General features: G+C 46.5%; 1 protein-coding gene across 1 annotated transcript in view; it reads right to left on the bottom strand.

The window, feature by feature from the left end:
- Nucleotides 1–8,218: 8,218 nt before the first annotated feature.
- AATF (apoptosis antagonizing transcription factor) overlaps nucleotides 8,219–23,328 on the bottom strand; it is a 111,088-nt gene continuing 95,978 nt past the window's right edge. The window contains exon 12 of the mRNA XM_056865037.1: nucleotides 8,219–8,282. Within this exon, the coding sequence (XP_056721015.1) occupies nucleotides 8,219–8,282 (64 nt within the window). The remainder of the gene's footprint in view (nucleotides 8,283–23,328) is intronic.

Genomic DNA, 23,328 nt, shown 5'->3' with positions numbered 1-23,328 from the left:
AGCAAAGAGGGACCTGGCAGCCCTAAACAAATCCCATTATATTCATTGGGGCTTTTACTCCCAGGCTTGTGATCTCCTGCATCTGTAGCGACACATCGCGGAAGATCGTTGTCACATTGAGGAGTTAGTGGTGACCCAGAGATTTCTCCGTCTGTGCCAAAGATGTCCTGTGACAGCATCAGACTTGAAGGGGTTTCTGGTGATAATCATTCTCTCCAAAAAAATACCTTTTTTTCTTCTTAATTGCTTATCTTTAGCTAATGCACTTTGGGGGTGGGTTGTTTTTTAGCGTTGCCAACCTCCAAGTACTAGGTGGAGATCTCCTGCTATTACAGCTGATCTCCAGCCGATAGAGATCAATTCACCTGGAGAAAATGTCCGCTTTGGCAATTGGACTCTATGGCATTGAAGTACCTCCCCTCCACAAACGCCGCCCTCAAAAACCTCCCACCGGTGGTGAAGAGGAACCTGGCAACCCTAAAGGCAGGGAATAGACAGGTAAGCCGGTAGGATGCGGCCCTCATAATCATATGCAAAGAGAGAGAGAAAAGCATGTGTATGGAGGTGATGGGGGGTAACTATCCTAGGAAGTCTCTTAAATATTCACGAGCCTCCAGCAGTCTTGCCCCGCAACAGATCTGATTAACTGCAGGCTGCCATCACACAAAATCCTCAAAAAACTTCTGTGGAGGTCTCAGCTTGGGAATTGTATGAACGGGTCTAGGTTTCTCCTGCTAACTCTAGAAATGTACCATTTTTCATGTTAGGGGATAAGAGACCTGCCCTTATGAGCAAGGTTAGTGGATAAAAGGGGAGGGGGATCTTGCAGCAAAAGCTTCCCTCCCTGAGTTTTCTCGGTGGGGTGTGCCCCACAGGTGAGAGGGAATCGAAAGCCTGCTCAAATACTGATAAGTGAAAAATTGGGAAGCCAGCTTGGAAAGGCACTTTGAATGGCTCTCGCCCGTTCTCCTGCTTATCTCGTCCAACAATACGAAACAAGCGTTATCAGCATTTCAGAGTGCTTCTGCACCAGCCTTTTAACATGCAGCCAGGCTTGAAAAGGAAGCCGGGTGCCCGCAAGCAGCAGGAGGTGACTTTAGAAAGGACAGCGGAGTCGAGAGGGAGAAAGGAAACACATGCCCCTTGTCCTGGCGTGTCAATTATAATCCTGTGCCAAGAATGGATGCTAATCCTGCTGACTCCCTATGCTTAATAATGATATTTAGCATTTATGTATGCACCATTTCTTCACAGTATTTCAAGTACTTCAAAGAAACACCCCCCCCCCCCAGTAATCTTTACCACAACCCTGTAAGGTAGGGAAACTCTACAGGGCTGAGCTAACTGCTTGCCCAAGGCCACCTTTATTTATTTCCTTTATTACTGCTCGCAGACCAACAGGCCCACCCACGCCGGGGAAATCTTAACTGGCCGTTTTGTGGCTGTGGAGCCATCACTGTTGCCTTAAGATAGGATTGGCCTTCCCCAGTGTGAGAACCAGCGTGGTGTTGTGGTTAAGAGGGGTGGTTTGGAGCGGCGGACTCTAATCTGGAGAACCGGGTTTGATTCCCCCACTCCTCCGCATGAAGCCAGCTGGGTGACCTTGGGCTAGTTGGGTACCCAAGATTGGATGGGATGAAAAAATATATATAATGAAAGTATATAATTTATTAGAAAGCTATGTCAAGATTAAAATTATTTAAAAACATTAAAACAGCACAATGGCATTTCCTAAGGTTGATTATCTATAACCACATGCCAAATGCGTTTTAACCTATGTGGCCTTCCTCAGTGCTCTATTTGAAACCCATGTAAAGCATGTACACATTTACAGATATACATATAAAGACAACATAAAACAGACCAGGCATGTAATAGGTTGTATATTACCAATTACACCACCATCTGGTAAGATTGTCTCAAGTTTTTATGCTGTGCTGTATATGTCTCCCATATAAGATGTGTGCAAGTATCAACCTAGTAAAATAATGTGTTGGGTGACCTTGGGCTAGTCACAGTTCTCTCCGAACTCTCTCAGTCCCACCTGCCTCACAGGGTGACTGTTGTGGGGAGAGGAAGGGAAGGTGATTGTAAGCCGGTTTGAGTCTCCCTTAAGTGGTAGGGAAAGTCGGCACATAAAAATTAACTCTTCTTCTTCTTCTCTTCTATCACAGGTTCCTTCCTTCCCACATCTAGAATACTGATGGCCGAGAGGGTCAAGTGATGCAAACGCAGGGAAGGTCAAAGCTCTGACCCACCCCTCAAGATTATTTTCTCCCAAAGCAGAACTGCAGCAGAGAGGAGAGCTACGCTACCCGGTTAACGGACAATTTGGCCGGTGGTCTTTTTAAAAATATCTATATTTTATGCTTGATGGCTCACGCCTGCAGATGCCACCCTTGCAAAGCACCCTGTTCAAAAGATGCTGGGCAATGAGAAGGCTTTTGGGCAATGAGGAGAGCCAACATGGTGTAGTGTTTAAGAGCGATTGTTTGGAGCAGTGGAGTCTGATCTAGAGAACCAGGTTTGATTCCCCACTCCTCCACATGAGTGGCGGACGCTAATCTGGTGAACTGGGTTGGTTTCCCCACTCCTACACATGAAGCCAGCTGGGTGACCTTGGGCTAGTCACACTCTCTCAGTCCCACCTACCTCACAGGGTGTCTGTTGTGGGGAGGGGAGGTGGTTGTAAGCCGATTTGAGTCTCCCTTAAGTGGCAGAGAAAGTCAGCATATTAAAACCAACTTTTCTTCTTCTTTTGAGCCAGGATAGCAGTTTCAGCTGCAAAAGTCTTCACCGTCTTCCAACAATATGATGCAACAATACGTGCAGTCATCAAGTGGTGGCACGTGCATGTGTGGCCTTATCATGTTGTGGGATTTGATTATGCCTGTAAAAAAGCTCGACAGCAGTTTTGCTGAGGGGCAGGATGTAAATATCTCATATAAAACAAAACAACAGATCCAAGTTGCTTAACTAGGAATTGTTTTTCTGTTAGGGGTTCTCCAGGGCAAACACTTAAGTTGGAACAACAACAAAACACTTAACCTTGTTCCAGCTCCTAACTCCTCCTGCGTCTTCTAGATTTAAACAGCATCTGGCTTGAAACCTGCTGTAAACCTGCTTCAACTGAATACTCTGTGTGTGTGTGTGTGTAAAGGGCCACCAAGTAGCGGCCAACTTACCGTATTTTTCCATGTATAAGATGATCCTTTTTTCTGTAAAATTTAGCCCCAAAATTAGGGGGTCGTCTTATACACAGAAGCCAACTGTCGCCGGTGGCAACAGCCACCTCTTTCCCCGCTCGCTCTCTTTCTCCACCCGTCAGCTGTTGGGCGGGGAAAGAGAGCGAGCAGAAGAGTCCTGTCGGGCGACAGGACTCTTCTGCTCGCTCTCTTTCCCCGCCCAACAGCTGACGGGCAGGGAAGAGAGCGAGCGGGGAAAGAGGCCAGTGGCCCTGGCCAGCATCCGGCATTCAAACTGGCTGCTGCCGCCCCACCCGTCAGCTGTCGGGCTGGGTGGGCGGCGCCCGGTTTGAAAGCCAGACGCTGGCTGGCCAGGGCGACAGGACTCTTTCGCCCTATAAGACGCCCCCATGTATAAGAGGATCCCTATTTTTTCTTAATTTTGGCTTAAAAAAATAGGGGTCGTCTTATACATGGGGGCGTCTTATAGACGGAAAAATACGGTATATTGACCCCTCGTGTTTTCAAGGCAAGTGATTAAACAGAGGTGGGTTACCAGTGCCTTCCTCTGCAGATCTTCCTTGGAGGTCTCCCTTCTAAGTACCGACCCAGCTTAGCTTCTGAGATCTGACGAGATCTGACTTTACCATTCCACATCCCCCAACTCAATACTACTGACATAAAATATTCTGCAATAAAGTGCCTGTTGAAAAATCCAGATTTACCTCTTAAGCCCACCCCCCCCCAACCAAACCCTCCTGTTGGCAAAAGAGTATCATGGGAGATTTCCCTCTCTATCGACCTTTCTCAGAGCGGACTTTCGAGCGACAAATAGCATTATTTTATGTGTAGGACATGACATGATGAGGAACAAAAAACATGATCAGAGAGAAGTTATTTTAGTGAATAAAATATAACTTACTATTGAACAATCATCATCTCCCTTACACTTCAATATCTCAAAATGCACCATTATTAAGGTTTAGATAACATACAATTGTTAAGTTGAAATCAATTCATTCAATCAATTAGCAGATAAATTCATCAACTAAAATTCTCTAATTGGTTGACACCCCTAGATGCTGCTCTCTGTTCTTAATATTTATTTTGAATTTTTTAAAAATCTGCATTCCATGAAGAGAACAATCAACAATCTATTACAAACTGTGTTTAAAACAAGAATGTGTTTAAGCATGTGATTCACGTGCACTATCTTCTTATGATCCTTCCAACCACCTTGCAAGTTAGGACCCTGTTATCCCTTCCACATTGTGGTTGTGGAGACTGACAGAGCAGCTTGCTGAAGGCCAAGGAATGAGTTTGTGGCAGGAGACATTCGAACCAGGGACTGCGATTCCTAACTCAGTCATTAGGCTTTCCACAGTTTGCAGCTGTGGTAGAATCACAAACCCAGCCCCTCGCCCTGGCAAAAGGGGAGGGTGATAGGTACAGTAGCCCATTGTTTGGGGAACTGATCAAGAAATACATATCCCCGCCCCAGAGTAACAGTGTGCCGCCAGTTGCAATCTGGGGAGGGGGATGTCAAAGGAATTTCCCAAACTTTTGATACCTCAAGTCATTAAATGCTTTAGAGCCCTGGTCTTTGCAACACCCCAGGCACAATCAGGCAGGGAGCTCTTTGATTTTTTCCTCCCCCTCCAACTTGTCCAACAATACAAACTTGAAAAGGCACCATGCAAACGTAAAGCTAGACCCAAGCAGTCCTGCATTACCACCATCCTCTGTGTCTCGAGGCCCCCTCAGTTTTAGCAGAAGTTGCTGCAGTTCTTGAGAACTTTGTGGCAAAAGATCCAGGAAACAGAAATGGCACGCACGGAGGGGTCAAGCGCAAAATGCTTAGAAGTTTCTGCCTGGCATGTTTTGACGGTTCAGAAAGCTGGCGAAAGAGAGAAGGGTAAAGGTAGAGAGAAGCAGGGGGAAAGAAAAGGAAAAATCAATGGGCATCTCTAAGATCTACGGCCATGGCTTTGCAGCAAGTACGCATAAAGATTTATTCATCCATGCGACATACATTTTCCGAGACAAAAGTCAATACTCACCTTGACACAGATACTTTCTGCACCCTAGAGGGAGGGAAAAAATCTTCGATCCTCTGCTGGGGATAACTGTTCTCGTTCCACGGCTCGGAGAGTCCACGGATATACAATTCTGGCTGCGATTTCATTTCCTGATAGAAGCCTTGAAACAAGGCTCGCTCTTAATTCTTTTTAATTTAGCGTTAGCACCCAGGGCATTGCACGTCCATGCTGAGCAAGCATGGGGTTTGATACTGGATGTAGCATTACGCATGGAAAGATTTGCTGCTTCCTTTACAGAACAAACAAGAAGCCCAGAGCAAGTGTCTAGCCCTTATGGGTCACAACTTGAAAGACAAAGCCCATGTGGAAGTGCACGTGTATATGATCTTGTTGCAGCTGAGAAAATTATATTGGAGAGGGGGCATAGTTTGGTATGACCCACTTCTGTTTTATTTTGTTGTGTGCGGGGGGGTGAATTGGACTTATTTGCTCTCTTGTAACATGAGAAGAAGAAAACCCTTAAACACCAGATGTGCCACTGAATTAAAAGGTATAGAAGTGGCAGGCAACCGGTGGGAGATGGGGGGAGTTGGGTACTCACTGGGGGGGGAATCTTCATCGCTGTGTGATGACGTCACTTCCAGTGCAACCTGGAAGCACCAGCATTGCACTTCAGCGATGCTCCAGCATTCATCCCTTTTGATCAAGTGCTAAAGCATCGCCCCAGAGCGATTCCGGCACTTCTGGGTCATGCCGGAAGTGACGTCACTGCGTGGCAACAAAGATCCCCCTCCTGTTTTGCTGGCCTGCTTCCACCCACCAACTAGATGAACGTAGGCAGCATCGCCAACAATTACCAGGAGTTTGCCCAACATTAGAATCAAAAAATCATAGAGTTGGAAGGGACCACCAGGGTCATCTAGTCCAACCCCCTGCACAATGCAGGAATTTCACAACTACCTCCTCCCCCCACACCCCCAGTGACCCCTACCCCATGCCCAGAATATGGCCAAGATGCCCTCCCTCTCATCATCTGCTTAAGGTCATAGAATCAGCATTGCTGACAGATGGCCATCTAACCTCTTCTTAAAAACCTCCAGGGAAGGAGAGCTTACCACCTCTCGAGGAAGCCTGTTCCACTGAGGAACCACTCACATGCTGACTGCAGCACGGGCCATTTGCTTGCCAACCAAGGTCAGATCTCTGACCAAGAAACTGAGGCCCTGGGAGCCCAGCTGAGGCCTGCAGTGTGGGAGAAGGTAGCAGGCCTAGCTTATGCCTATCATTGCCTCCTGGACCCCCACAGCAACCAGCCGAGTCCAAAGCAAATCGCTGAGATGTTGGCAATTCAGTGGGGCTTGGTTTGCCCCAAGTTAATCTACATGGACAACCCTTCTCTCTCCCTCAATTTTCATCTTCAAAGGTAGATGTTGCATTATTTTTAGCCCTTGGGCCAAAAACAATGTTGCCTGGCCCAGAAGTATAGGGAAGGACCTGTGAGGCCATGCAATGGACCGGAAGACCATGGGCCTGCTCCGTGCAAAGTCTGCACTCTACCCCTGAGCAACAAGTTGAGGAGACAACCAGAACTCCCCACCATCCCCTTCCCCAACAGATCTTATACATGCAACTAATGTGGTCGCAGCCCTTCACGTGCATTATCTTAGCAACCAGTGAGACAACTTAGTTTTTAAATCCCCTGGATTACCATTCCTAAAAATAAGCACTGAATAATACTTTTGAAAAGACGAACGACTTATGATGTCATGTCCATTCAGAGCTTACAATGTAAACTATTGTATTGAATTTTGGGAAGGGAGGGGGCAACTCAAAAGACCATCACTGCAACTATTCCGTTACATACGCACATGTTATTTATGCAAGATAATCTCCACTGGAGATTGATCATAGCAAGCTAATAAATCCACTTTATGGGGATTTAATTTCCAGCTTTTTGACCTTCTGAATAAAAACAACTGAATCATCTTCCCTTTGCGAGATTTACACTAGGGCTCACCTCTAACACGCAGCATCTCTCTGCTGGGAGGAAAGAGGTCTCGACGAATCCTCATCAGCAAAAATAATTAAATACTTACAAGATCTACAGTTGCAGAAAAACTCAAAAGCGTTTATGGATTCCAAATTATTATATCTAAAGAGCAATGAGACTTCTTGGGTTGGGTCCTGTTGGGAACCATTGATCAGAAGACTAATAAGTAGAACTTCTGGAAGTTAAGAGTGTCAACAGACAGGGCCACTTTTGAGGTTAACAATTCCCTCACTGCATTTTCCAAAATGTGTGCAGGGAAAAGCAAAACACTCATCACCCCCCATCCCTCACAAGCCGGATGATTTGAAACACTGAGCCACATTCAAGAGAGGAGTCATCACCGGCAACAGCCATTAAAGAGCAGAAGTTCTTTCTCTAGCAAAACACGCGGGTCCAATTTCCGACAAGTCTCAGGCCAACTTTGAGGCAGTCCATTACACAAGGTGATGCAGAACTCTTTGGGGACATTGTGATGAGCAGTCCGTGTGCACGAAGAGGTTGCTGCGTTCTGCTTTCATTAGGTCTGGGCCTCTCAACGGCTCCTCCGAGACTGTGGAAGATGTTCGCGCTGCCAGCGTCTGAGGACTTGCTTCAGCCCCTCAGGGCCTGTTTCATGCTCGACACGGACTTGATAGCACGTTTCAGCAGGGTGGCTGCTGAACGCCTTTCCGAAAGCCAATCAATCCAAGTCTCAGAAGCGCCTCCTATGTGAAAAGGCAGCGGAGTCAGGCAGAATTCAGAAGGCAGGTGAAGACGGAGGAGTAGAAGGTGAGTTCGCATCCTGCACATTGCTCCACAGGGCCAAATTCCACCAATGGCCGCAGAAGAAATCCTCCAGAAGTAACAAGGGCAGCACCATCAACTGGAGAGGAAGGCAACAGGGTGTCGCTATGTAGTGGGAGAGGGTCAAATGGAGCAAATGGTTTCTCACAGTCTCATGGTTTCTAAGGTTGGTCATCTCGTTCAAGATTAGCTCTTTTGCCGAATAATGATCGATAAAGCTCAGTTCTGGTGGGAAAACAGAAAGAGAGAATGTGTGAAAGGGTGCATCAGTGTAATTTTATAATTCACCCCCTGACAAAGGCCAACAATTTTCAAAAAATTAGGAAAAAGGCCTACATTTAATTCAATAAAATGTCATAGAATCATAGAGTTGGAAGGGACCACCAGGGTCATCTAGCCCAACCCCCTGCACAATGCAGGAAATTGACAACTATCTCCCCCCCACACAGTGACCCCTACTCCAGAAGATGCCCAGAAGATGGGCAAGATGCCCTCCCTCTCATGATCTGCCTAAGGTCACAGAATCAGCACTGCTGACAGATGGCCATCTAGCCTCTGCTTGAGAACTTCCAGGGAAGGAGAGCTTACCACCTCATGAGGAAGCCTGTTCCACTGAGGAACCGCTCTAACTGTTAGAGAATTCTTCCTAATGTCTAGATGGAAACTTTTTTGATTTAATTTCAACCCGTTGGCTCTGGTCCAACCTTCTGGGGCAACAGAATGTCCTCAACCTATCTTAAATTATGCCTGAGGCCCAAAGGTCAGCCAGAATCGCACCATTCTGAAATGTTTCCTTTTGGGTGCTCAAGCTTTGTTGATTCCAGTGATGCCTCATTTTTGCCTTTGTGGACTGAATTTGGCGTACATACAGCATCATTATGGGGTTATTGTTGGGGGGCTTTCCAAGAATAAAACAACACACTGGAAGAGGCTGCTTCTACAACATCTGGGGCCTAAAGCCAGTACTGCAAAGTAGGCTACGCACTAGGTCAGCAAACAGTCTTGAAATACGAATTTTCACTGCTCATAATTACAAACCATGTTGTCACCCTGACTTAGTTCGTAATGAACAAGGAGAGGTACTAGAAGTTGGTTTTTATACCCTGATTTTCTCTACCTTTAAGGAGTCTCAAACCGACTTACAATCTACTTCCCTTCCTCTCCCCACGACAGACACCTTGTAGGTGGGTCTGAGAGAGTTCTGAGAGAACTGTGACTATCCCAAGGTCCCCCAGCAGGCTTCATGTGAAGGAGTGGGGAATTGAACCCGGTTCTCCAGATTAGAGTCCGCCGCTCTTAACCACTACACCATGCTGGTTCTATTAGGTCTTCTGGATTGGCAGAAGGCTTCCTGCTGGCAGCCATCTTCCCCTGCCACCACTCAGTGGGCCAGCAGGAGGAAAGTGGGAGGAGGAATGGCTGGCACCAGGGTGGCGTCACTTCCAACATTACCCGATAGTGATGTCACTGCACAGGGATGACGCTCTAACATTGCCCCAAACCAAGGAGTTTTGGGCAAATGCTAGAGTGTCACCCTTAGGCAATGTCACTTCCAGGTTGTGTCCCCATGCCATAGTAGAGCCCACACCCCATACTGGTAGGTCTCCCACCAGTTGTCCGCCTTGGGCGGGCAACCCTAATAACAAGGCATAGTTTGAACTGAAGCCCAATTCTGACTCCAGTCCATTCAGCAGTCCTCAGACCAGGCATGTGGGTCTGGCGTGGGCCCATGCTTGGAACCTGATGGTTGTTTAACCCCTTCACTGGATCTCCAGGAGATACTGCCATTCCTCTCCAGTAGTAGAAACTGAGGTGAGGCTGAACAGGCTGAGAGAAAGCGAATGGCTCAAGGTTACTCACTGAGCGTTGTGGCTGGCGGGGAGGGGGTCTCCCTACCCCTGGTCTCCCTACCTCAAAGCTCTAATGCCAATGTGATATAGTGGTTACAGTGTCAGACTACAATCTGGTTCGAGACCCAGGTTCAAATCCCCACTCCCTCATGGAAGCTTTCTGGGTGAACTTGAGGCCTGTCACACACTCTCAGCCTAACCTACCTCACAGGGTTGTTGTGAGGATAAAATGGAAGAGAGGACAACAATGTAAGTCACCTTGGGTCCCCGCTGGGGAGAAAAACAGGGTATATGTGAAGTAAAAACAAATAAGTAATGCAGTGGTATTTCCTCCACAATTTGCAGACAGCCACATTTGCAATTACCATCAACTAAAAGAGCCACACTTAATTTTATCCCTGGCATGAGGCCTGCCCCTCAGGGAGCTTTTCCATTCACCCTGTGGCAGCTCTCTCTTGGTGGGAACCACCTGCCTGCCACAGACCACCCCGGGCAAGGGCTTGGCCCACTCTCCTGAAGCAAAGGTCGGGGGCCACACTGGTGAACAGAGAAGACCCACAGGGGGCTCCTGAGACACCGAGCATCACTGCTCCGATCACGACATCAGGCTGTTATCACTCCCAAGTGGCCGCGTGAAAATACACATGTGCCGAAACACTATGAGTCAATGTGGAACCATTACGGGGAAAATGGTTTTATTTTACACGTTTACAGACCAAGCTCATGCTTGGTGCCCGAAATACAATTTCATAGAGAATCATAGAGTTGGAAGGGACTACCAGGGTCCTCTAGTCAAACCCCCTGCACAATGCAGGAAATTCACAACTACCACCACCCCCCCCCGCCACCCTCAGTGACCCCTAGTCCAGACGGAAACTCTTTTGATTTAACTTCAACCCTTTGGTTCTGGTCCGACCTTCTGGAGCAACAGAAAACAACTCGGCACCCTCCTCTATATGACAGCCCTTCAAGTACCGGTACTTGAAGATGGTTATCATATCCCCTCTCAGTCTTCTCCTCTTCAGGCTAAACATACCCAGCTCCATCAACCTTTCCTCATAGGAGTTGGTCTCCAGACCCCTTACCATAACTGAACACATTACTCTAGGTGAGGTCTAACCAGAGCAAAGTGATACCATCACTTTGCGTGATCTGGACTCTATAATTCTGATGATACAGCCCAAGATCGCAATTTGAGCAGCGGAAGCTTCAACGCCCTGCTAATTATAACCGGCACCTTGAATTGTACCTGGAAAAGAACAGGTAGCCGGAACAGGTGCTGTGCAGCACTGATGTAATGTGCTCGCACTGGACCTGCCTCATTAGGTGATGGCCTCCCGTATTCTCTGCCCACATAAAGCTTCTGAACATTCGTCAAGGGCAGCCCCGCATCCAAAATATTGCAGCAGTCAAGTCCTGAGATGACAGATTAGTAAAGGGAGGGAAAAATAACTTTTCAAGATCAAATTAGAACAGGCAGGTGGCGCCATTATGCAGTGCTCCAAACCAAAAATCCCCAAGATAATTAAAAATGCACTCAACAATCTTTATTAACAAACACAAGAGCTGGGGAGACCTCGCATAATACCATTCTTGTGCGGCAAGGAAATATGTAAATACCACACCGGGGTGGGATTCCATCTCTCTAGGGAATGAGATTTTTCCTTCCTAAGCTTGCCCTTTCCAGACAAGGCTCTTGAACGAAGAAAACAAGACTGAATATTTTAATAGGATGTATGAAACCATGGCGCTGCAAAGAGGATTCAATCAGGCGGGCTGTGTGGGACTCTAATTTACTTTTCATATATGTTGTTTTTATTCCTGTAGGTTGACAACATGTGGAGGGAAAGCACACACATGCACGCAAAAAATGAAAACCATCCCACAACAAGTGATTCAAGTCAACAGCACCCATGGTAACAGGATAGCTTTTGGTTTTCACTGAACAGAAAATCACAAGAACACAGTTGCAGGCAACGGAAAGCCCTAACACGGGGTTCCCCTATGTGATGTCCATATTCACTTATTTATTAAAACGTTTATATCCTGCCTTTCCTTGTAGTTCAAGGCAGCTTGCAATAATAGTTAAAAACATGGCGGCCATCAGTACTTCCCTTGGTGCCCACAGAGGTTTCCAGAAAGTAGGCAGGCCATTGTAAGGCAAGGCTTGTTCCTGGCTGCTCTTGTTCAAAAGAAGGGGATTTCCATGGCTGCAACAGCAGCCGCAGCCACTGAACGATCAAGGGGAGTGGTAAGCATCCAGGGTAAGTGGTAAGCATTCCTTCGGGCTTTCCTTCGTTTTATTTCTCCATTCTCTTTCTCCATTCCTCCCTCCTCAGACTTTTATTCATTTCTTTTTATTCCCCTTCTGCAATTCTTTTGCAAAGTGTGTGATGGAGAACTGTTTCGGCTTCATCTCCTGAGGCTGCCATTTTTTGGTCCGCCTCCGCCTCCTGAAGAAGCCATTTTGGGTTTGTCTCCACCTCCCGTGGCAGCCATTTTGGGGTGGTGTTCACCGTTCCCTCTCAAAATGCCAAAGGCGCCTGAAGGCTCACAACATTTGGGGACCCCCACATTAGCAAAACACCTTCGTTTTAGCCCACCTTCAAGCTTCTAGCCCTCAGGGTTGCTTAGACAAGCCTGAAAAATAGGGACACTAATGGATATCCTCCACGACTAGAAGTGACGAAGTAAATACAGTTCTTAATTTTTCAACTCTCTGCTGTTTTCCATCCAAAATAAGATCCACAAATGTCCGATTAACATTTCCCACAGAATTTCAACTTCAGACTATGGAATAAATACAACTTTTTAAAAAACCCATTTAAGATGGCAAAGATGTTGATTTTAAGTCTACCTCGTACAATGTCTAGATTCTTAATCCTATTAGTAATTTGCTGTCACTTATACCTGTGAAAATTATGATCGAAATTAATAGGATCAATTAAAAACATTTTGATTAACTAGAAAGGTGTCTTCAATTAATTGGCCTTTATAATTTTTCACGCAAGGATGTATGAAAACGGCAGTTCCTCTGGCTGGAAGCAGCTCTCCCAGATCTCTGTTGATCACTAAGGTGCTACTTGGCTCGAATCTAGCTGGCGTTCAGCAATGCACTCTAAGCCAGCATGGTGCAGTGGTTATAGGGTGAAACTAGGATCCGCATGCCCCAGGTTCGAATCCTGCTCTGCCATGGAAGCTTTGTGGGATGACCGTGGGCCAGTCACACACTCAGCCTACCTCACAGGGTTGTTGTAAAGATAAAATGTGCCGCTCTCATTTTGGGAGAATTTGGGTGCCGCTTTGGGTGCCCACTGGGGAGAAAGGCAGGGTATAAATGAGGTAAATAAATAAATAAAAGTGTTGATTTTTTTTTTTTGTATCCTGTAGTTTTATAAACCACATTTTTTTTATTGGCTTCTCTTGTGTCATCCAAGCATATTTTTAACCCACTTGTCCCACTAAGAAGCTCATGGTGGCATAAGTCAGGGGGGTTCTGATTTTATGGGATCCGGAATGGGTTGCCCGCCCCTCCATAGAGAATCATTGCAAACTTCGCAATATTTCTCTATGGAGGAGGGGGGCGACCCCCTGACCCAATCTCCACCAAACTTTGGGGTTCATGCAAGCCATGCTGTGAATTTGGGGGCTCTACTTTGAAAAATGACCCCCCCCCCAGGGCCGAATTTTTTCAAGAAACCCGAAAATAAGCAGAATGCCCATATTTACTGGTACGGGTATTCAACTTATTTCAGGATTTCCGAAAAAAATCAGGCCCAATAAACCCGACCCCGAAATTTGGTGAATTTTTTTTGCACAGCCCTATTAAGCCCATCTTCCCAAATGAAATCCATGTGACTCAAAACTGTGACAGAGAACTGGATGGTCCCATGTTTGTAGTTTTTAAAAAATTGTTTCTGTCCCCTGAATGTTTTCCTTTAACATCATTACAAAAAAATCTCAGAAGAGAAGGGCTTCCCTTGCTCACAATGGACAATACCAGAGGGCGGCCATCTTGGGAAAGAATCAGGTTCCCTTTGGTTCATCCGGACGACGTTGTTCTCCAAGTGAAGCCAAACAGATTGATGCACTTCCACTATAGCTTGTGAGGAAAAAAAAAACCTTTTATCAAGTTTCAGCTAGGAGAGGAACTCAAGCAATCTGCGTCTTTGGCTACAAAACCACTCAAGACAAAAGGCCCAGCTCCACCTCACGGAGGTAGTAAAATAGTGTCTGGGCCGTGCGCCACTTCAGCAGGGCTTTTGGTGGCTTCTGATAGGAGCCCTTCGCAATCGGGTGGGGAGTGGAGACAGCGCTTCTTCTGAGCAGAACTTGGGCACCCTATGAACTTTGGGGCCTCTCCAAACTGCCTTTATAATCCGTTCGAGCAGCAGGCTGCTAATGGGGTTTTTGTGCCAGGTCAGACACAACTGGTTTGGCTCCTGGCTGCTAATTATTATTATTTTTTTGCCTGTTCAGACAAAGCCGCTTGTGTGTCAGGAGCAGGCCATGAGGATGGTATGTGGTAGTGCGATTGTGCTGCCTCCAGGTGCTGTTGCGCTATTCTGTCCAAGGCCAGTCTATGCCCCGTGTTTAGTCTTCATAGATTCCCATACTGTGGGAATCGCCAAGTGCTCCTTCCTGCCTCTGGGAGGGGGGTTGCCTGGGTTACCAGTTATCTCCTTTTGCTCTTCCATATATGCTGTGTACCTTGCCTTTGCCCCTTACTAGTGTCCTTTTGAATATGGCTTCTGAAACCTGTCGATCCTAACCAATAAAACTGCTTCCGTGGACTTGCCGTCTGCTGCAATCTGTTTATGGGTTTGCCGCAGGGCTAGAGCTTACATTGTGCCCCATTCGCAAAGCGAGGGTGAGCCGGTTTTTATGAAAACTGCTTTCAACCGTTTTCCGTTCTTCCTTGCGCCTCTGAATCGCTCCAGTGTGCTATTTGAACTTCCTGGAGCGCTTCGGGAAGGACCACATTTTGTTTTCCCAACTTTTTTGCCGATGCGTTCTTTTCCAGCTTTTTTTTTTAACGTTCTGAGATCTGCGCTATAGCGCTATAACGCCAATCTCAGAACATTATAAAAAAAAGCCGGAAAAGAACGCACTGGCAGAAAAGGCGGGAAAACAATCGCGGGGCTGTTTCAACTAGCCAGAGCGCTTTAGAGATGGCTCATAGACAGATTGAAATGAGCTGTATGAATACCCATCTTTGTATCGCTTTATTCCAAAACGGGCCAACAAGGGATGACATCCAGTTTAGAACAGTAATCGGAACAGGGCCTGTGTCTCTCGCTTTCTGACTTCCCAGCTACTGAATGGCGGGAAATTTTTTAAATCAAGAAAAACTTCAGACAATCAATCGGTGAGGACAAATTTTGTTAACTGGTCAGGATGCAAATTAACAATAGGCTCAGTTTATTTTTGAGGCAATTTTAATTGTGGCGCGTTCCTGCAATTGGAAAGCAAACCAAAAATATTTTCCTGCTAACAAAGAACTCTGGTCTATTAGCTTGTAAATTATACCACTCTTCAGGATCTCAAAGGATCACCTGGGTTGAAGTAAGGGGCAACACGGGGTTTTATGTAATTCTGTGATTGGGTAAAAGGCAAATGGACCATCGCCTAAAAAACTCTTTAACAGCTTTGACAGCCCTTTCTGAGAGAGAGCAAGCCCACGCCACAGCGCAAGCACAGTCAAGCTGACCTTATTAGCCTCCTGTTTAATTAACTTCCCACTTTAATGCTCTCAAATTGGAAAATGAGATGGGATTAATGCTGGCAGGCCTGTGACCAAAAAGGACGCTGCAACTTCAAGGGGCCATCTTCTATGGGCTTGGTTCTTTGCAGGCACAACATGCCAAGCATGTTTCCATTTTTGCTGCAGTACAAGGAAAACTCCTAGGCTCAGAACAGCACTCGGCTGTCCACAGTGGGGTTGTGTTCAGAGCGACAAACGGGGGTGGAAACGGCATGTTTAGATAGGACACTTCACACCCAGGTGGGCAAAGCTGGGGCGGGGTCTGTCCTCTTGTTCGCTGCACTGGAGACACTGGAAGAGGCTTGGAGCCTGTTAAAGGGGAAATCCTCTCACCACTGAATAGGAAGAAGCGACACCCATGTCAGTGTTAGGCATTAGCCTTGGGTTTAAGGTCACTGATGAAGGAAGAAGGGCTGTGGGTCAGCCTCTTATTCCCAATTAAATATACTCCCCACCCCACAGTAACTCCACCTTCTTCCCCTTCTGGTGGGAATGGGGAGGGGCTGTGGCTCAGTGGTAGAGCATCTGCTTGGCATGCAGAAGGTCCCAGGTTCAATCCCCGGCATCTCCAGTTAAAGGGACCAGAGGTGAAAGACCTCTGCCTGAGACCCTGGAGAGCCGCTGCCAGCCTAGGTAGACAATACTGACTTTGATGGACCAAGGGTCTAATTCAGTATAATGCAGCTTCATGTGTTCATGGAATGACCAACACCTCAAGGTCAGGCACCATTTTTGGGTTGCTGTGGCAACCCAAATGCCACCCAGATGCTATTTTTAAAAGAGTCCATGAACAGACATCACTCTCTGTTTTTTAAATAGAAAAATATAGATACTTCTGTAAACTCTGGAGTTCCCCTTCGGTCCAAAGATCCTTCAGTTGTATCCACAGCTGGTCTCATTGTCTAGATTTTCTTATCCGCTTGGGGGATGCCAATTATGTCAAGGTTGTCCGGATTCAGTGTCTGAGGCTGGGTCAACATATGCAGCGGAATGAGGTGGTATCACTGTTGTGTGCTAGGCCACAAAACAAAAGTGCTGGTAGCGGGGAAAAGGCAAGCCTCCATGCTCAGACCTGGATGGCCCAGGCTAACTCCATCTCTCTGAAGCTAAGCAGGGCCAGCCCTGGTGAGCACCCGGATGGGAGACCACCAAGGAAGTCCAGGGTTGCTCCGTAGAGGCAGGCAATGGCAAATCACCTCTGAACGTCGCTTGCCTTGAAAACCTATGAGGGGTCACCATAAGTCGGCTGCGACTTGACATCACTTTCCACCCCCACCCAAGATTGTGGTTTCCTTAAGGACACCCAGGGAACCCATGATGAGTACCTCAATTCTAAGATTTTTCAAACTTGAAGTAGCTCTATGTTAGGACCAATGCAGAAAGATGGCCCTGTGCTCTTTTACCAATTACAAATATCTACAGTTGGTAGCTGGCTGGGAATTTGGAGACGTTTCTGATCCTTGCTCTACTGCTGGAGAAGGACCAGCCAACCTCACTCCTACACACAGACCCAACCTTCTTGATGGGCACAACCAAAAAATGGCTGCCATAGGAGGCAGTGCCAACCATGAGAGGGAGCTATACACAGAGGAAGTCTGAGTACAGGGGAGAAGAGGAGTAGTATTTAAAAATACACTAGGAAAGTGTAGTGAGAGAATAAAACCAATACTTTGGGGGCAGCTGCTGCTGAAACATTATTTAAATCTGCACAGCTGATCAGATCTCCAGGGGTCAATCAGAAGCCCTGCTGGGCAAGAGCCTCACCTGGCTATACCCACTTTCTAGAAACACTTGAAGAAGAAGAGTTTGTTTTTATATGCCTACTTTCTCTACCACTTAAGGAAGAATCAACCAGGCTTACAATCACCTTCCCCTCCCCTCCCCACAACAGACACCCTGTGAGGTAGGAGGGGCTGAGAGAGCTGTGGCAAGCCCAAGGTCACCCAGCTGGCTTTATGTGTAGGAGTGGGGAAACAAATCCAGTTCACCAGATTAACCTTCACAGCTCATGCGGAGGAGTGAGGAATCAAACCCAGTTCTCCAGATCAGAGTCTACCGCTTCAAACTACGGCTCTTAACCATTACACCATGCTGGCTCTCACCACGTGGCAGGCACCATGTTGGGGATCCATGTTGTATCCTCATTTCTAGAAGCAGATTGTGTTTTGCTTTTGATTCAGCAGGCTGAGCGGAGATCTCAATGCTCTTCCACCTTTGAAGGCCAGGCATAGCGAGAAGTCCAGTACCTGTTACGTCCCCTTCCGGACTGTGTCTCCTTTCAACTCAGGGTGGCACTTCCATTAATAATCGGGGGGGGGGGGGAGGGAGACAGAGGGAAGGCGAGAGCACGAGCACTGACGCCAATCTGGGTTAACCGGCCAGCATGCCCGAAAGGCTATTCTCAATGCACAGGGTGTTCAAATTAGCCAAGCGCCAAGGAGTTACCTATACAGCAAGTAATTAATCGCACTTACTCCCAAGGTAAGAGTGTGTGGAAGGCGTGGGGTCGAAACAGGGGTCTCCCCTGAATTAAAGTTTAACTTACCCTTTATTGCAACCTACAAAAGCAAGTAATGAGCAGTAACATTTTTATTTCTGTTAAACTGTCATTTTAGGCTGAGCCGGGGATAATTACCTATTTCTACCGCAGTAAGGTTTTATCACCCTTAGTGAGGCATTTTCTAATTTAATATTTTTACTATATTATCATAAAACCTTGTTTCAGAGTGGGGGGAAAGGGGAGGGAGAGAAAATGATCGTGAACCATTTGCCATAAAACATGTGAGAGTACGCTGGCTTAATTATTTATGCATTTTGTAAAAGGGAGGAGGAGGAGGAGGTGAGTGCGAGTGTTAAGCAGAATGCATTAAACTACACCTGGTGTATGCCTCTGCAGAAAGAGGATCCTTCCTTCACTTACCAAAGAAGGGCAGAAACTGTGTTGTCCTACAAAGCTCTAACAGCTGGGGAGCAGGGAACCTGAAGTACCATCTTTCCCATATGAACCTGCTTTTTCTTTTTTAAATAACTGCTTCCTGAGGCCCTGCTCCAGTTGCCCTGAACTTCAGAGATTAAGTAGCTGGTGCTTGGAGACAGTGCCTTTTCTATGGTGGCACCCTGTTCCCTGGAATGCCCTCTGCAGAGACATCTGGATGGTGCTTACTATACAAAGCTTTCAGATACCGCATAAAAACTGTACTGTTCTCTCACACTTTTAGTGATTATTCTTTTGTACTGCTCCAGTTGTTAATGTATATATTGTGGTTAAATTGATCATGAGGTTTTATCCTGATTCTGTTTTGCTCTCAAATATATACGCTGCATTTTTTTAACGGAACAACACAGTATAAACAACAAAAAATGAAGAGGTGGTCGGAAGCACGCGTGCACATCCCACTGAAAGGGCTAGCTTGATGCAGAGGCACATGAGCACTGCTGTTATTGCGCATGCCTGACTGAGTGTGGGACTAGAACTGGATTGGAGGAATCTGTTTTTCAAGTCAGCCTGCAAACAGTTTTCAATTTTTGTAATTAGTTTCCTTCCAGAATGTTAAAAATGTTTCATGTACTTTTAAAAACGTAACTTTTGCACATATGTTTTATATTCTTCATTTCCCCATATCAACTTCTCATCCTCATGTGGATGGAACATTTGACACATTATCATCCTCATCACATGAACACGTGAAGCTGCTTTCTACTGAATCAGACCCTTGGTCCATCAAAGTCAGTATTGTCTACTCAGACCGGCAGGGGCTCTCCAGGGTCTCAGGAAGAGGTCTTTCACATCACCTACTTGCCTAGTCCCTTAAACTGGAGATGCCAGGGATTGAACCTGGGACCTTCTGCATGCCAAGCAGAGGCTCTACCACTGAGCCACAGCCAATCATAATTGAGAATTATAATTCTCAACCCGGCCAAAACTGAGGATATATAAATCCACAGACTGGAGCTGTGAACAAAGAAAACAGATCTCTCTACAAACTGGGCGCCCTAGGTTTCAGAAAAATCTGAAAGAAAAAAAAATACATTGGAGAGGCTTATGAAACCCCAAAATGATAAAAGAAGTACCTGTAGCTTCAATAACGGTGGCTGTTGCTCGGCAACCACAAGTTTCACCAGCATTCCAGGCTTGGTTTTCGTCAGTAAAAGGCAGAGGGGGCAGGGCCTGTTTCAGGACTGTTTTGGCCTTTGAGTGAGGACTCGTCAGGGGCAAGCCCAGTGGCAATCACCAGGCGACTTGCTATCACCCTACCTGCGTGACTCACCTAGGTCTGGCTGCTTGCTATGTTCAACAGCAGCCACCTATGAAATCCAGTGTAGTGTAGCAGCTAGAGCTTCAGACTAGGGTCTGAGAGAGCCATGGAACCTCACTAGGTGACCTTGAGCCAGTCACATACTTTCAGCCTAACTTACCTCTCATGGCATTGTTGTGATTATAAAAATGAGGAGCGGAAAATGTTATAATCTGCTTTGGGTCCCTGTTGTGGAGAAAGGTGGGATATAAATGAAATCCAGAAAGACACCCATCAACTTCCAGCTATTTCCTTTTCTCCCCGACCTCTCCAGCTCCCTTTCCCCTCAGGATTCTTCTGCTTGCTGTATTAAAACGCCCAGTGAAAACTTGCCTGATGAACATTCACGGTCTCTCAAACCCATCTTGTACTTTCACCAGAACTGCTCCTTCCTTCAGGCACCTCCTCTTACACTAAAATGAAGAGGTGAGCTGTGACTCACGAAAGCTCATACCCTGCCAGAAATTTTGTTAGTCTTTAAGGTGCTACTAGACTCTGGCTCTTTTCTATTACTTAAATCAGGGGTGTCAAAATCAATTGTTATGAGGGCTGGATATGACATCAATGTCACTTGGCCGGGTCAGGCCATGCCTCGCAAGCCCAGATTGAGAGTGTGTATGTGTGTGTGTGGGGGGGGGGGACTGCCTCGGCTGGCTGGTGGGCTGGATAAGAGCTCTAAAGGGGCCGGATCCGACCCTTGGACCTTATGTCTGACACCCCTGACTTAAAGGGTGAGAGTGATGTTTTGCTTTGTGTACAGAACCTAATTTACATGAAAATATAAATACTAAATATTTATGTACAGTATGAGATAGTCAGTGTTTAAGGTGTCGGACAAGGGCCTGGAAAACCCAGGTTCGAATCCCCATTCTGCCATGGAAACTTGTTGGGTGACCTTGGGCCAGTCACACACTCTCAGCCCCAACCCTGGCTTACTTTTGGATGGGAGACCTCCAAGGAATACCAGGGGTGTGTCGTGGAGGCAGGCAATGGCGAACCGCCTCCCAATGTCTCTTGCCTTAAAAACCCCACTGGGGTTGCCATAAATCAGCTGTGACTTGATGGCAAAAAAAAAGTGTGAAATGCTGGACATGTAACAATACACTGAAAAGGCACATCAAGCAGCCAAGTTTAAGATGATTAAGATTTTAAAATATCAACCACTAAATCCTCCACTGATGGACCAAAGGACAAACTCCTCGGAAGGTAATTTTTTGCAGGATGCCTCTTATCTCCACTTTACCCTCTTTCAGCCTAAGCAGCAGCCTTGAAGATGTGGAAGCACTTGGAAATGAAAAGTGATGCACATAACAAATAAGGGACTTGTTTTGATGCGCCTCTCCTTGTTCCTATACATTTGCTGTTTGCATTTATGACCATGAGGACTATCTGGAACTGTAGCTGGCAACACACATGAAATCGCACACAAGAGTCCTTGGAAGTTAAAGAGTCACTGGGAGTGTGTGTGTGTGTGTGGGGAGGTAGTTGTGAATTTCCTGCATTGTGCAGGGGGTTGGACTAGATGACCCTGGTGATCCCTTCCAACTATGATTCTATGAGTGCACCACTCACTTGTATAATGGGTAAATGCCTACCTATGTTCTAATTTGCACAGGTCTGTTGGGGAAAAGAATACCTCCCTGATTATGGCCTTTGGTGTCATACAAGCTGATGAAAGTTTCAGAAGGGTAGCCGTGTTAGTCTGCAGTAGAACAACTTGATTTTAATCCAGTGGCAACTTAGAGACCAACAAGATTTCCAGGGTATAAGATTTCGAGAGTCAAAGCTCCTATCGCCAGATATCAAGAGCTTTGATTCTTGAATGCTTATGCCCTGAAAATCTTGTTGGTCTCTAAGCTGCTCCTGGACTCAAATCAAGCTGACCAAATTGTCTCTCACTTAGCAGAACAGAGCAAGAGCTCACTGCATCCCTCCTCACCAGCTCTTGATCAGACCAGAATTAAGAAGAAGAAGAGTTGGTTTTTATATGACAATTTTCTCTACCTTTCAAAGGAGAATCAAACCGGCTTACAATCTCCTTCCCTTCCTCTCCCCACAAAAGACACCTTGTGAGGATGAGAGAGCCCTAAGAGAGCTGTGACTAGCCCAAGGTCACCCAGCTGGCTTCTTATGGAGGAGTGGGGAAACCAACCTGGTTCACCAGATTAGAGTCCACCGCTCATGTGGAGGAGTGGGACATCAAACCTGGTTCTCCAGATTAGTGTCCGCTGCTCTTTAACCACTCCACCTCGCTGGCTCTCAAAGCTGCCTCCCTCCTTTAAGACCCTTCTACAGCTGAAACTCTTTGTAGATGTGCCTCCAATGCCTCTCCTGATTGCCTTTCCTCATATAGCCCTGCACAGCCACTGAGATCATCTTGGGGGTCCACGTACTTCCACTCTCTGAAATATGTGAGGTGGTAATGAAAGTAGGGGACCCTCTCCATGCCAGGGATCCAGCTCAGGAATGACATACCCAAGAACTCCACCCGCCCAACTGCTTTTGGACTTTCACTGTATATTGAAGATGGAGGAAGAGGAGGAGGAGGAAAAGTTGGTTTTTATATGCAGAATTTCTCCACCACTAAAGGAAGAATCAAACCGGCTTACAATCACCTTTCCTTCCCTCCTCAAAACAGACACCCTGGGAGGTAGGTGGGGCTGAGAGAGCTCGAAGAGAGCTGTGACTAGCCCAAGATCACCCAGCTGGCTTCATGTGTAGGAGTGGGGAAACCAACCCTTTTAACTAGAGTCTGCCGCTCATGTGGAGGAATGGGTACCAGATTAGAATCCATCGCTCCAAACCACCGCTCTTAGCCATGCTGGCTCTCGTGGTTTTACAGGGTCTTTCAGTTTGGGTACCAGATTAGAATCCATCGCTCCAAACCACCGCTCTTAGCCATGCTGGCTCTCGTGGTTTTACAGGGTCTTTCAGTTTGGGTACCAGATTAGAATCCACCGCTCCAAACCACCGCTCTTAGCCATGCTGGCTCTCGTGGTTTTACAGGGTCTTTCAGTTTACATGTGCAGCTATGCTATCGACAAAGTGTTTTCTTATCAGCATTACTAATGGTTTTACTGTACCTAAAAAGGCTGGCTTCCTCCTTTCATCTATTTAAATTGTCTGGTTTTCTTTTCTTTAAAATGTATTTTGTATTGTATTGTATTGTAAAGGTAATAATTTTGTCTATTTTATATTATATTCAAACTACTGTAATCCTCCTTAGGAATTAGGATGGAAGGGTGGGATAAAGTTTTTTTTAAAAATACCCAATAGCTAATAATGTTGCAGGGTAGGCACCCGAGGAAGATGGGTGTTAAGGTACCCTTGGTCAATCCAGCCGTAGCTCCAAGATCCTACTG

This window comes from Euleptes europaea, chromosome 19 (genome assembly GCF_029931775.1).
Source record: "Euleptes europaea isolate rEulEur1 chromosome 19, rEulEur1.hap1, whole genome shotgun sequence".
In the NCBI taxonomy this organism is placed as follows: domain Eukaryota; kingdom Metazoa; phylum Chordata; class Lepidosauria; order Squamata; family Sphaerodactylidae; genus Euleptes; species Euleptes europaea.
This window is presented reverse-complemented; position numbering and strand designations above follow the sequence as displayed.